The sequence below is a fragment of the Solanum tuberosum genome, unplaced genomic scaffold, assembly GCF_000226075.1.
Source record: "Solanum tuberosum cultivar DM 1-3 516 R44 unplaced genomic scaffold, SolTub_3.0 scf00012, whole genome shotgun sequence".
Classification (NCBI taxonomy): Eukaryota; Viridiplantae; Streptophyta; class Magnoliopsida; order Solanales; family Solanaceae; genus Solanum; species Solanum tuberosum.
The window spans coordinates 209,956-223,420 of record NW_006238937.1 but is presented as its reverse complement, the minus strand read 5'-3'; the positions used below and the strand labels follow the sequence as shown (position 1 = coordinate 223,420).

Below are 13,465 nucleotides of genomic sequence, written 5' to 3'. Positions count from 1 at the left end.
AAAGAAGTTTAGCCAAATATGGAGGATTTTTTATTTTTATTTTTAGGAGATGTAAAATCAATTATGGTAATACTTTTTTTTCCTTCGAGAGAAAGCAAAATCATATACACTGAGAAAATCAAGGTGAAACTCTAACAAGTTCATCTATTAGCAGAAAGGATTCTCAAATAAAGCACCGAATATTGTTCAAATAGGTCAAGGATAATTACATCCCAGGATCATAATAGGTAAAATGCTCATGGTTTATTGACTAAGAAGAAACTGTAATTTCATTTCATCTATAAACTTTCACCATGAAGTTGTAGTATAATTGCCAGGAAAGTATAACAAGGTACAAACAACGGGGCTTTAAGCAGAAGTGTCAAAAACAGAAGTAAAAGCTCAAGCTAGTTTTGAAGTAAAAGCTCAAGCTAGTTTTGTCATCAGCTTAGTCTATCAAAACCAATACAGAAGGTACATGTACATCAAGGTATATGTACATGGTTGGTCCTTCTGATTGTTATCTAGAAGTATATAAAGAAACTCTCCAAGTTTAAGACGACGTATTTACAAAATGATATATATAATGTATACATGTACTAGACACTTTTCATGGAGAAACTTAAGATGTGTTCTCTCCCTGATGACCAGAGTTCAAGGAGTATATGTCAAGAGGGACGTTCGTGCCCTTAACAATATTCATTCCAGAATTTGTGGAACTTCCAGGGCGATCCAAATATATCACAATAACTGTGATATCATCGTGAACATGCCGCCTTTCCCCCTTCTCTAGTCGTTTGATGTCCTCGTATCTCATTTCTTTCTTCTCTGCAGCTCCCTCAAGGGCAGCTCTCACTAATCGTTTTGCTATTCCCTGGAGAAATGGGGAAGAAAATATCAGTTATCTTATTCATTAGTTAATTATGCCCAACATGGAGAAGTTTGATCACAAAATTGCTTCAAGGAGAGTCTAGTTATCATAAGAGCCTGCATCCACTTTAAAGATAACAAAGTGGATGAGGGTACTGTTTCCAGAAATTAAAGAACCTGATAGAACAGGAGGGGGTCGATACTCACACTTCTAGGATTCTTCAAAACAATATCCACAGCTTCGTCATCGCTTAGTTGATCCCATAGGCCATCCGATGCAAATATCAAAAATAAGTCTTCTGGTCTTATCTTTCGGATCAATATGGAGGGCTCTGCTGACATTACAGCTCTTTTTAAAGGAATAGGATATCCATATTGTATGAACATAGGATCTCTATTAAACTCAGGTTTCTTCAGATAGACATCACCAATTGATCTAGAAACCTGGTACAGACAAATAGGCATTATGAGATGGATTTTCTCAAAAAATAGGATTACTCCCTGATATTGGCTGTTTGCAAGATTTTAACGAAAATAGTCAGCTTCAGACTTTATTTGGCATTTTTCCAATAACAAGGGAACCTTGCTGAAGTTAAAATGAAGGATACAGATGGAAAGATAAGTATCATGCAGCCCCTGCTACAAGTTGTAGTTACCAAAAGAAAAAAGATTGCTAGTAAGTGGTTAAGAGTGAAGGGATAAACGGGAAAGGAGAATCCTTTGTGTCCATACATAAAACAAAATTACTACAGATGCAACAAAATGTTTTTGCCTTGATGTGAATCCCATAGGTGCAAACTTGTCAATCTTGACACTGATGTGTCTTGTACTAGACTGAAAAGGAGAAATTACTTATACACAAGGTCTAAAATCTTAAAACGTAGATGATAAAAGAATATTTATTCTCCAAAAGAACTAGACATACAACACATTTAATGGATATGATCAACTTGCTACAAGTGATCAACATAATCAACATATGAGGTGACATGTTTTTTTGATAAGGGTATATATTATACTGTGATTGGCTTAGAAGCTAAAAGGAGAAAATTTAACGTACGGTCTATAACCTCAGAAAAAGTAGATGAAAGCATACTTGATGCCAAGACACAAAAGAGGCACCCCAGAAAGACTTGACATACAACACGTCTAAAAGGTATGATCAACTTGCTATAAGTGCACACACATAATTGGCATATATAAAGTGACTTATTTAGAAGCATCAACTATGAGTTCCCGGAGATTTTGGACCACCTTCATAACATGCTCGAGTAACAGAAAGGTGAATTGTTTTCTAACTACATAAATATAAATCTTTGTATTTGTGTGTGACGACAAACCAGAGATCAGAAAAAAAAGACTTTGGTCTTCTTTGTTGTCTAGCTTCAATAACTTTCTTACTTTCAGAACATTAGCATATCTAGACCGCTAAGAGGTAACAGCAGATGGACCATTGTAAACTTAACGGAAGTCAGAATTGAGAATGAAAGAGCTCTGACTATTTTCTCCTTCCACCATACGTACTTTAGATTGAATAGAAACTATTAAACATATTGAGACACCACCTAGTCGTAACAAAACCGCATTTCTGAAAGGACTAATTAGCTTTCATCAAGTGGAGGTCTGAATCATTACGGCTGCAGGTCTAAAAAGATGTATTAATTCTAGATAACTTAAATAGAATAACATGAAGGCTAGTAAACAAATTTAATAACCTTGAATGGCTAAATGACTAATCAAACTGTCGACTGCATTAATAGGACAGAAGAAAAGAGGATTGAGAACAGATACCTGAATTATACCCTTAATTCTCCAAACCCCTCGAGTGTAGACCACAACATGAGAATCATCTGGATGCAGTGCCTCTACCTCCTTCCTAACCTCCTCAACCCCAACATTATGATCTATCGACAAACGTTCTGCCACTACTACTGCTGAATCACCCGTCTGACCAGTCTCTGCTCTCCTGCCAAGCACTGCCCTGGAGTCCCCAAGATTTGCCACATATAATTCATCTTTTGAAATTGCTCCAAATAGACAACAAGACCCCGCAGATGCAATCTGAGGTTTATCCAGCCAAGACTGTTTCACCAAACGCAAGAATCCCTCCTCAATGGCATCAAATGCTTTCCTGATCACGTCCTCAGACAATCCTCCTTCTTCCAATGCAAGCTCTATAATAACCGAAATAACAAGGAAATCAAACACACAGTGCAAGCAATTTCCAATATCTCTAATAACATCTATTCAAACATTCAAAAATTAAGCATCTCTACAATTTGAACAAGCTCAATTCCTTTTCCTCTTCCACTCCACACATGATCAAGTTAGTTTTCTCCCAGCCTCCCCTGATCAATCTCATGATAATTTCAACATAATAACTAAACACACCACAGAAACCAACAATCAAGAAGTCAAAAAAATTATAGGTTAGAATTAGAATTCTTCACCTGACAAATTAGAAAAATTGCACTAGCATACTTTTGTTATTAGACCACTTTCAAGAAACAGAGTCAACAAAAAAGACCCAATCTTTCATAGTAGTAAAATAGTATGAAGAAATAGTACTTTGGAGTTGAGGGAAGAGATTGTTGTTGATGAAGCGAGAAGCTTGAGGGCCACCATGACCATCATAAACACCCACATAAGTAGCGCCCGGGGTTGTAAAAACTTGACCTTGATCTTCAAGCAAAGAATTGGCCTGAACTACAGCAACAGAATAGTCACCGGTGGCATGTGGCTTCAAGTCCATATGCCATAAAAGATCATCACCATCGCCCCCACCAAAGCAGCTCCCAAAACAGGAGCTTAACATCTTAGACTGCTACTTTGCAACTGCTGGGTGTAGAGTGAAAGAGGGTTTTGAAGAAAAGAAAGAAGACGAACGTATTTATTGGTAAGCGGAAATTTATTTTTTTGCTTATTGTCTCTACGTTGGAACAAGACTAGAGACTTTTTTTCCACAAGGAAGAAAAATGAGAAAAAAGACTTGAGACTGAAATAGTAGAAAATGACATGGCCCACAAAAATTAACGCGTGTGGAAAAAATGAACAAATTAAGGAATTTATCAGCCGCATTATTTACACCATTGTGTGAAACATATGGTTGAATTTAAGACATACCTAAGTGAAGCAATATTGACCAAAGAGAATTTTAGTTAATTCTGATTTATTTGAGATTGAGACTTCTAAGATATTGTGACTGTGTTATCTACTTAATTACTATACTAAATTTTTAATTTATATCAAGAGGTGTCAATATTTGTATATATATTTATTAAATCAAAATTTAATCTTTGTAATTTTTACTATTTCTGTCTTTTTAGTGATCAGTGTAATTTCTTGTGTTACCTATTTTGGAATTGGATGGGACTTTTTTGATATTTGTAACTAAATTCTTCTACTATTTTTCATAGTTTCCCACAAATATAATATATGAAGTTCGTACATATTTTGTTGAAGACTCAAAATGTTACGTTTTTGGCAATCTTTAAGGAACAAAACTAATAAGTGCATGTTTAAGGAATTATTTTAAACTTACTCTCAAACATAAGGGACCATTTTTGTTAACTTGTGACAATTTTTAAAGATCAAAATTGTTAAGCTTATATTTAAGAGATTATTTTAACGTACACCAGAACATAAGGACCATTTTAAATTATCCTTAAACATAAGGGACTATTTTTGTCATTTTCTCTGAAAGACAAAAGAGTGACTTTTATGTAATTCGACGATGAAGAGCCGTAATATCAATGGCGACTGGTTTAATCCGACGAGCTATTTCTAGGGTTCAGTCATCTTCACCGGCGGCGAGGCTACTCGTCGCCCAACTCACGCTTCGGACGCCAAACCCCAGCAGGTGCCCAACCTCAAGTCATTTCAAATTTACCGATGGAATCCAGATAACCCAGGGAAACAAGAATACAAAATTGATCTGAAGGAATGCGGCCCTATGGTCTTAGACGCCCTAATCAAAATCAAGAATGAAATTGACCCTTCACTAACCTTCCGAAGATCTTGCAGAGAAGGGATCTGTGGGTCCTGTGCCATGAACATCGACGGCTGTAATGGACTCGCATGTTTGATCAAGATCTCATCGGATTCTGAATCGACGATTACGCCGCTGCCACATATGTTTGTGATTAAGGATTTGGTGGTTGATATGACTAATTTTTATAATCAGTATAAGTCTATTGAGCCTTGGCTGAAGAGGAAAACACCTGCACCAACGCCTGGGAAGGAGATACCTCAGAGCAAGAGCGATAGGGCTAAGTTGGATGGGATGTACGAGTGAATCCTATGTACTTGTTGTAGTACATCATGTCCTAGTTACTGGGGGAATCCTGAGTCTTATCTTGGTCCTGCTGCACTCCTCCATGCCAATAGGTAATATTTACTTTATTCTTTTTCATGTTAAGCTCTTCCTGTTTTGACTTTACTATGTGCTGTATTTTTTAAATTGTTATATTCTGGTTGCGTTTGGATCAAATATTAAGTTAAAGATACCTATAATTTGTCGGCAGGGTTACCGTTGCCTTCCTTATTGGTGGTAGGTAGTATGTATCTCGTGAAATTAGTCGAGTAACCATGGTCAGTAAAGATTTTAGTAAGTACAACATGTATGGTACTTATGCTTAAATGTAACAGGATGCCCATAAATTTTGTGTGAATTGATTGTATCAGATTAAGAAAGTTGTGTTCCTTTTAGATACGAAATGAATCTCATTTATATGAGGTGCAACTTCTCGTAGAAGTTTGATGAATCATATGCGGAAGGATCTTATTGTTTGGCAAAACCCTGCAACTTCCATTGACGTCTTGGTCTTGGATATTATTCTGAGTTATCACTAGACAACTTTGAAACATATTACTTTTCTCAACTTACTAATCCCTTATTGGTTCATTTCTTTGTTGCTAGTTTCTAACCTATGGCATCTCTGCTATTTGACTCAAAATTTAAGAATATCCATCCAACATCTGGTTTTACCTATACATCTTTCAGATTTTTGACTGTCATGTGATTAGTTTTTTTTTCTGTGCTCTCCAAACCTAACTAATCTGCAGAGGGAAGTTAGGTTTTACCCTCCTTTGCATAAACATCATGCGCTGCTCTCTATTCCCTCTGCTGTCTACACCACCACAAGTAACAGTTTTTCTTGGAGCACTCTGCACCTATTGTTCTGATCCCTCCTCTCTAGAACAATCAGCTTTTTTCAACTCTTAGATTAGCTCCAGGGTTTACCTACATTATGTTCGGTGGGTGCTCAAGCACCATTGTCTGTTATTCTTTCTCAGTGTGGATGGAAAATGTTCATATCACGTTCTGCGCTTGTCATCATTCAAAAATAATGACACCAAATGCAGATGAAGGGACCTTTTCTATTCAGTTCTACAAACTTGGAAATATATTATGTCAAATGGAATATTAGAGAGATGTTGATACCTGTGGGGGTAAACTCAACTACTCAAGGGATGGTTTAGGTTGGCATCTTTCCCAAATTGCCTTTAGAGTTGTATGATTTACGTGCTCAGAGATGTAGAACGTTATTTACCCAGGTCATTTGCATGATGAGGGGATAAGAGTTTTAAATTTCTGAAATTTCTGTACTTGCCTTGATTCTCTTATGAGGTTTGGATTGTATATAAGTTACTCTACCCCATTAACCCTTCTATCCATTGCTATGTCAGATGTTGCTCATTATTATCTGTACTGAAAGGGGTTATCTCTCATCTTTTAAATGTAGATGGATCATGGATAGCCGTGATGAATATACTCAGGAGCGCCTGGACGCAGTTAATGATGAATTCAAGCTATATCGCTGCCATACTATTTTGAACTGTTCTCGTGCTTGCCCAAAGGGATTAAATCCTGGGAAGCATATTCAGAACATCAAGCGCCTGGAGATGGCGCCTTGAGCCTGCACTCTGCAGTGTAGTGTTCCAGTCTCTTCTGCTAACATTGATTTTGGAGGACCAGTAGGAGCCAGGAGGTATAGTTCTCAAAATAATTTATGCACAGATTGTAATTTGCTTTCCGAGATTTTCTTTTATACTAGGGTGCTGTCCTTCCCTGTGTGAATGTGGGATTCTTTGTGCACCGCGCTGCCCTAATTCGAGATGAAAGGTGCATCTCTCCTGAATATTATACAGTATTAAATGATCATCTTCATACTTCAATTGCTTCTGTGTTGGTCGCATTGATAAGTGAACATTTTGAATAGGCCAGTTAAGGTTTGTATATGTGACAACAACACTCCCCATAAAACTTCATAAGTGGGGTCTAGGGAGGGCGGTATGTACCCTTACCCTTACCTTATGAGGGTAGATACGGTGGACCCTATTATAACAAGAAAGGAAAAATCGGTGGCACTAACAATTAGTAGTATGATAGCTGAAGGAAACATGTAATAATAAGAGTATATACAGATTTATAAATTAATTTATCATAGCAAATCATTTTTTCCCTGAATTGTCAATTAATGCTTTCTATAAAAAAATCGCTTGAAATTACCTCATAAAAACTTTTTATATTATCGATGGTAGAAGTTAAACTTTATTGAATGCTTTAGTTTGTTTCTTTTCCTCCAAAGTCAAAGCACTAAAAAAAAACAATTTACCCTTACTTTCGATTTTTATTCTAACTACCCAAAATATGAAAGGGACAATATGAGCGAAAGGAAAAGGTCCACAGAAACCGGTAGAGAAATATACCAACTTTATATTTTTCAAATTCAAATTTGTTTAGCTGGTCAACTGGTCTTCTGGCTGAACACTAAGTTTCACTGGAATTTAATTTTGAAATAACATTCTGCTTGGAATTTGGTCATAGTTTTTCTAACAATTATAATCAAACACTAAAAATTGCAAAACTTTTTTATAAAATTAGTATTAGGATATGTGATATAGACTTCAATGAAGATATAGATAATATCTAAATATTAATCATAATTTATATAACAATCTCTTATATACATCGTAAACTAAATTTCAAGAAGTTGGTATCATTTTTTCTACACCTCTTTAGCAATTAGTGAAATGGAAATTTGTGTTTTCGTTGTATCCATCACTGATTAGGACGAGCGATTCGGAGAATCTTGAATAACAAACAAAAAAAGAAATTTTAAACTCAATGACAACCAAGAATATATATGTTCAATCTTAATCAGTCTTTATTCTGGAGAATGTATAAAATATCCCCAGGTCCTAAATAATTTCTAATGGTCCATTGCTCTTCTGTTGTCTCTTTAAGCCTTCTAATGCCACTCAAGGTAGTTGTACATTTAACAGAAATCTATAAATGACAATCACAAACTTTGAGGTGCCTCAGTGATATATTACATGCAAGTAAAATATCTCAATTTTCATTGGATACCAAACTTCACATTTATGGTTACTTAAATATCAACCCCCAATGGGACTGGAAATTAAAATACCCCATAGAAAAAGTCGTAAAACAATTTCATGAAAGTTCACACTTTAATCATGATGAGCAATAGTATCATCAACCACGCCACAAAATTCACTACACTCACAGCTTTCCACTCATCACGGCCTTCCCATCTTCAATTATTAATTTTACTCAAAGACAAAAATTAATGGTCATTATTTAATCACAATTCACATCAAACGTACACCTTAGCTTTAATTACTTCTCTTTTTTTTTTTGGTTACATTATAATTGCGTCCTCAATTACTTCAATTAATCAACTTCATGATTCCACTACTCAAAAAAGCAAAAAAAAAAGAAGAAGGTTACATTACATTACATAAAAGAAGAAAAAAACAAGAAGCTAAGCATGCGTGATAGATTGAAATCTTTATGTTTCATCTGATGGACCTTCTAGTGAAAGTTGTTTTAACCACTCAAACGTTCGATGACGTGACATTGCTTGCTTTTTTGTCGCTTTGATATTCTCTGATGAATCCTTCTTATCTTCATGTTCATGGTCCCCGGTGGCTTTTCTTATTTTCTTAATTGTACTTCTACTGTTCACGATTGGAACTGTTTCTGCCACATTTGCTGAACATTTACAGCTGCCTAGAGAAAACCTCTGTTTCGTTTTCTTGCTTACTATAATTCTCATCTTATTATCGTTATTGCTGAAGCTGCCGCTGCTGCTACTGCTGGTGCTATTTCGACTTCCTGTAATATCCCTGTTTCCTCTGTTTTTCAGATCTTGTAATGCAATTTCTGGTGGTGTAACTAGGCCAACACGAAATAGACTCCACAATGCTGATTTTCGTGTTGAATTGTTGGCATTTGATTGAAAATTAACTTTAGAAAATCGAACCTGAGGTGTTGGACTAGGATGGGAATGAAATTGATTTCGAATCTTAGGCTGGTATTTTGTGTTGAAATTAGATGAACTGCCACTGCTAGATGAACGTTGGCTTCGAATACTGCTACTTCTACTGCTTGAATTTGTGTCATGACAATTGCGCCGATCACTTGGCAAACTAATTGAATGACGCAACGGTAATATTTGGCCTTTGTAGAAAATTTCATCTGCCGTACACATCTCTGACTCTTTCAACAAATTACCACCGGAAGAGCTAAAATCAAAATCTTCTAATTGGCCGGCGGCTTCTTCACTAGTACTTCTAGAAGCTTCTTCCTTCTTTTCGTTCTCTTCATTGTTCGGAAGATCACACAGTGATAATGCTTCTTCTTCATCTTCTTCTTCTTCCTCGTCTTGTTCTCTGAGAAGAACAATTTCTTCGCTTTCCCTCGTAATTTTCATCATTTTTTCTTGTTCTTGTTGTGGTCGATATAGATAGAAAAATATAGTTGAAAAGAGGAACAGTTATATAAAGAGGGAGACAAATGGGATGTAAAGGAATAAGCTTGCAGGCGACAATAGAAAATTGTTCGTTTCTTGTTTGCAAGTCAATAATACTATTGGGGCGCAAATAAAGCCGGCCTTTTTTTAGCAGCGTGGAGCTTTTTTAAGCCTTTCAAATGATTATTGCGGAGAAAAATAAAGTTGAGCTTCTGAGTTACTACTTGGGAAGAGTGAAGATGGTGGTGGGGACTACTTTAATTTAACAATGCATGCATTTGAATGGTATTAATATATTAATATATATAGATTATTATAAAAAAATATGTTTATGGATTTGGCTGCGATATTTTTTGAAATTTTGAAAGAGATCCTTTTTGTTTGGACTTTGAATGATGAATTCAGAATTGAACTACTCTAGACATAATATTTGGTATTAGATATTGTCGTTATTAATAAGAAGGTGACACCACAAATAGCAATTGATATATATAGGTACAATGGCACGCAACCACCTCTATATTAATATAGGCAAATTGTAATGTTTGATGGAGACAATTAAAATATTTGAGACGAATTTTAACAAGTTCGGTGAGTTTTTTAATTGTGTTAACGTTACTTTGTGAGTGGTAAAGAGGCATATGGTTCGGTGGTTGTGGATAGCTTTTTAAAGATATTTCCTAATGTTTTGTTTTACTATATATAAAGGATTGTTGTTTTTGCCGTACTACTACTAATAAAATTATGCATGAATAATTATAATAATTAAATTAAGTTTATCATATAAGAAAATAATCATTGTCGGTTTACCTAAACTTCGTATGGTAGTGCATCATAGTGACTAATGAAAAAAAAAATCATAATGTAATTAACAATTCTTATATGATTATTCTCTACGAAAAATGATTGAATATAATATGATTTTAGGCGTATCTATTTCGTGAATAAAACTAAGGCAAAGTATTTAATTTGGTGAATTGACATGAATGTTCTTTCATGGAAAGCTTGTGATCCAAAATTGTGAATCTTGCTTGGTCTCTTAATATTCTTCTCTACGAAAAATGATTGAATATAATATGATTTTAGGCGTATCTATTTCGTGAATAAAACTAAGGCAAAGTATTTAATTTGGTGAATTGACATGAATGTTCTTTCATGGAAAGCTTGTGATCCAAAATTGTGAATCTTGCTTGGTCTCTTAATATTCACTTGTCTTTTTTGCCTACTCTTAAGGAAAGGTATAGCCAAATGTCACAAGCTTCTTCCTACCACAAAAGAGCTTGTGGTTCTCTTGTTTTTTTTTTCTTTTAACTACTATTTTATATATATTTATTTTCCCACTAATTAAAATTTATCAATTAACATATATATTGTGTCGGTTGAAAAAGATGAGGCTCCAATGTGTTTATAACTAAGGTTAAATAGCAGTTAATGATGTAAAAATAGTTCTTCTTACTTTTACTACGGATAAAGCACAATATCACGTAGACTAATGCGCAGAAAGATTAAATTACTCTAATGGAAATTGCGTGAGTTTAGCACTTAATTTTTTTTTATAAAATTGAAATACTTATTTTCATGTGGACAGGAAATTAACAATTTTGAAATTACTAAAGATAGCTACTTTTAAGTCGCATCAATCTAATTAAGTATTGCTGAAGCTTTTTGTTACTTGACAAAAGGTCAGCTCATCAAAGCTTTCATTCTAGTTGATCCAATTGCAAGATTAACAAACGAAATTTCTAATTTTGGAATGTAGCTCGCAATTATGGGAAGGTATTTTTTTAAAAAAAAATAAAAAATGAGGTAGAAGAAAGTGAAATAGGAAGGACCAACAAAGTAGGAAATCGAACCACTTCATCATCGATAATTGAATAATGTAACATAATTCTTTTAGTCATACTGACGAGATGAAAATTCATATAATCAACTAATTGAGTTACAAAAAATTTCCTACCGAAGGTCTTCATAAATGAATTTAGTTGATTTTAGGATGAATACTAATCATTTTTTCACTTGTAACTTAAGAAGGATTAAGAACATAGTAAACTTGTTAATTCTCTATCTTCTGGAAAACGACGGACAAGACAGCGTATTGAAGATTAGGTGAAGAATAACTATCACGGGGCCAAAAAGATGGGACCATGAATGGACTAGATTTAAAACATTTTAAATGAAAAAATGGGTAATTGTAAGTTTGTAACACTCTTTAATTTTATAAACATTCATGGCAAACACAACGTTGAATCATGGTTAGTGGTGTAACAAACACTTAATATTGACAACTATCTTAATTAGTGAATGTCATTTTCCATGATAACTTCTTTTATGTCAATACATTTTTGATCGTTTCTTAATATATGATGTTTAGACTAATTTTAGTAAGAAATGTATTTTCGTTTAACCACAATCTACAAAGGATTGCACTTATATTCGGAATAGCTACCGAAGGTCAAAAAAAGAAACGTAGCTGAAATTAATGACTAGAATATATTGGGAAAAAAAGAAGAAGAGGGAAATAGCTTGCAGTTTATTCAATCATCTAATTACAGCATTGCTTAATAGTTACTACTTATATTTTTTAAAATAGATTTATTAAGTTACAAGCCGATGAAAGGAACAATACAAAACAACACCAAACAGGGACGAATCTAAGATCTAGAATCACTAATTCAGAACGTTCTTCTTCTTCTTCTTCTTCTTCTTCTTCTTCTTCTTCTTCTTCTTCTTCTTCTTCTTCTTCTTCTTCTTCTTCTTCTTCTTCTTCTTCTTCTTCTTCTTCTTCTTCTTCTTCTTCTTCTTCTTCTTCTTCTTCTTCTTCTTCTTCTTCTTCTTCTTCTTCTTCTTCTTCTTCTTCTTCTTCTTCTTCTTCTTCTTCTTCTTCTTCTTCTTCTTCTTCTTCTTCTTCTTCTTCTTCTTCTTCTTCTTCTTCTTCTTCTTCTTCTTCTTCTTCTTCTTCTTCTTCTTCTTCTTCTTCTTCTTCTTCTTCTTCTTCTTCTTCTTCTTCTTCTTCTTCTTCTTCTTCTTCTTCTTCTTCTTCTTCTTCTTCTTCTTCTTCTTCTTCTTCTTCTTCTTCTTCTTCTTCTTCTTCTTCTTCTTCTTCTTCTTCTTCTTCTTCTTCTTCTTCTTCTTCTTCTTCTTCTTCTTCTTCTTCTTCTTCTTCTTCTTCTTCTTCTTCTTCTTCTTCTTCTTCTTCTTCTTCTTCTTCTTCTTCTTCTTCTTCTTCTTCTTCTTCTTCTTATTATTATTATTATTATTATACGTATACATATTTTACCTAGTTTAAACTAAAAACAAGGAATAAGTGTTTTAGATCTGACTAAAAATTAAGGAAATTAATTAAGGGACACCCTGACGATTGATGTTATCAGTAGCAGAAAGCTGAGCTTGAGCAGAGGCAGGTCCACCTCCTGCTAGGGTTGGGGCGTCGGTGGAACTGGCAGCACCACGCCCAGGATTGGGCTGTTGATGGCCTTGTGTTCCATAACCCTGTTGCTTGTAATCCTCCAAATCCTTATACTGTGTATATGGACTTGTATCCACTGGCAATCCTTCTAATTTACTCTTATCTATAGATCCCTTATTACTATCTGTTTGCTTTTCCATTTCTTTCTCTGTATATAATTTGCACTTCTTGTTATCTCTATCTATTCTGTTTGTTGGCATTTTTCCCGTATATATAAGTTTTTCTGTTTGTGATATGGTGTTGACGCGTGTTTGTTGTCGTGTCAGGAAGTTGGATGAGGTGTAAGCATTTCCTGAATGCAAAGCTACGTCCATGTTACACCAATTAAACTTTGGTAAATCTGCTCCTCATATTTCCGACACAAATTTAT

The 13,465-nt window shown here is 34.7% G+C and overlaps 3 protein-coding genes and 1 pseudogene across 3 annotated transcripts; 1 reads left to right on the top strand and 3 right to left on the bottom strand.

Moving 5' to 3' along the window:
- Nucleotides 1–251: 251 nt before the first annotated feature.
- Nucleotides 252–3,801, bottom strand: LOC102597588 (probable protein phosphatase 2C 78). The gene is made up of 4 exons (XM_006339767.2): nucleotides 3,418–3,801; nucleotides 2,641–3,023; nucleotides 1,057–1,293; nucleotides 252–853 (listed from the first exon to the last, which is right to left on the bottom strand). The coding sequence occupies exons 1-4, from the start codon at nucleotides 3,662–3,664 to the stop codon at nucleotides 602–604; spliced, it is 1,119 nt and encodes a 372-aa protein (XP_006339829.1). The 5' UTR covers nucleotides 3,665–3,801; the 3' UTR covers nucleotides 252–601.
- A 689-nt stretch (nucleotides 3,802–4,490) lies between these two features.
- Nucleotides 4,491–7,031, top strand: LOC102597262 (succinate dehydrogenase [ubiquinone] iron-sulfur subunit 2, mitochondrial-like; annotated as a pseudogene).
- Nucleotides 7,032–8,539: 1,508 nt separating this feature from the next.
- On the bottom strand, nucleotides 8,540–9,922 carry LOC102596938 (probable membrane-associated kinase regulator 1). Its single transcript, XM_006339766.2, has one exon. It carries the CDS (start codon nucleotides 9,591–9,593, stop codon nucleotides 8,667–8,669), a length of 927 nt encoding a protein of 308 aa, XP_006339828.1. The 5' UTR covers nucleotides 9,594–9,922; the 3' UTR covers nucleotides 8,540–8,666.
- A 2,919-nt stretch (nucleotides 9,923–12,841) lies between these two features.
- LOC102596598 (uncharacterized) lies at nucleotides 12,842–13,449 on the bottom strand. The gene has a single exon (XM_006339765.2). The coding sequence runs from the start codon at nucleotides 13,407–13,409 to the stop codon at nucleotides 12,969–12,971; it is 441 nt and encodes a 146-aa protein (XP_006339827.2). The 5' UTR covers nucleotides 13,410–13,449; the 3' UTR covers nucleotides 12,842–12,968.
- Between the last annotated feature and the right edge of the window lie 16 nt (nucleotides 13,450–13,465).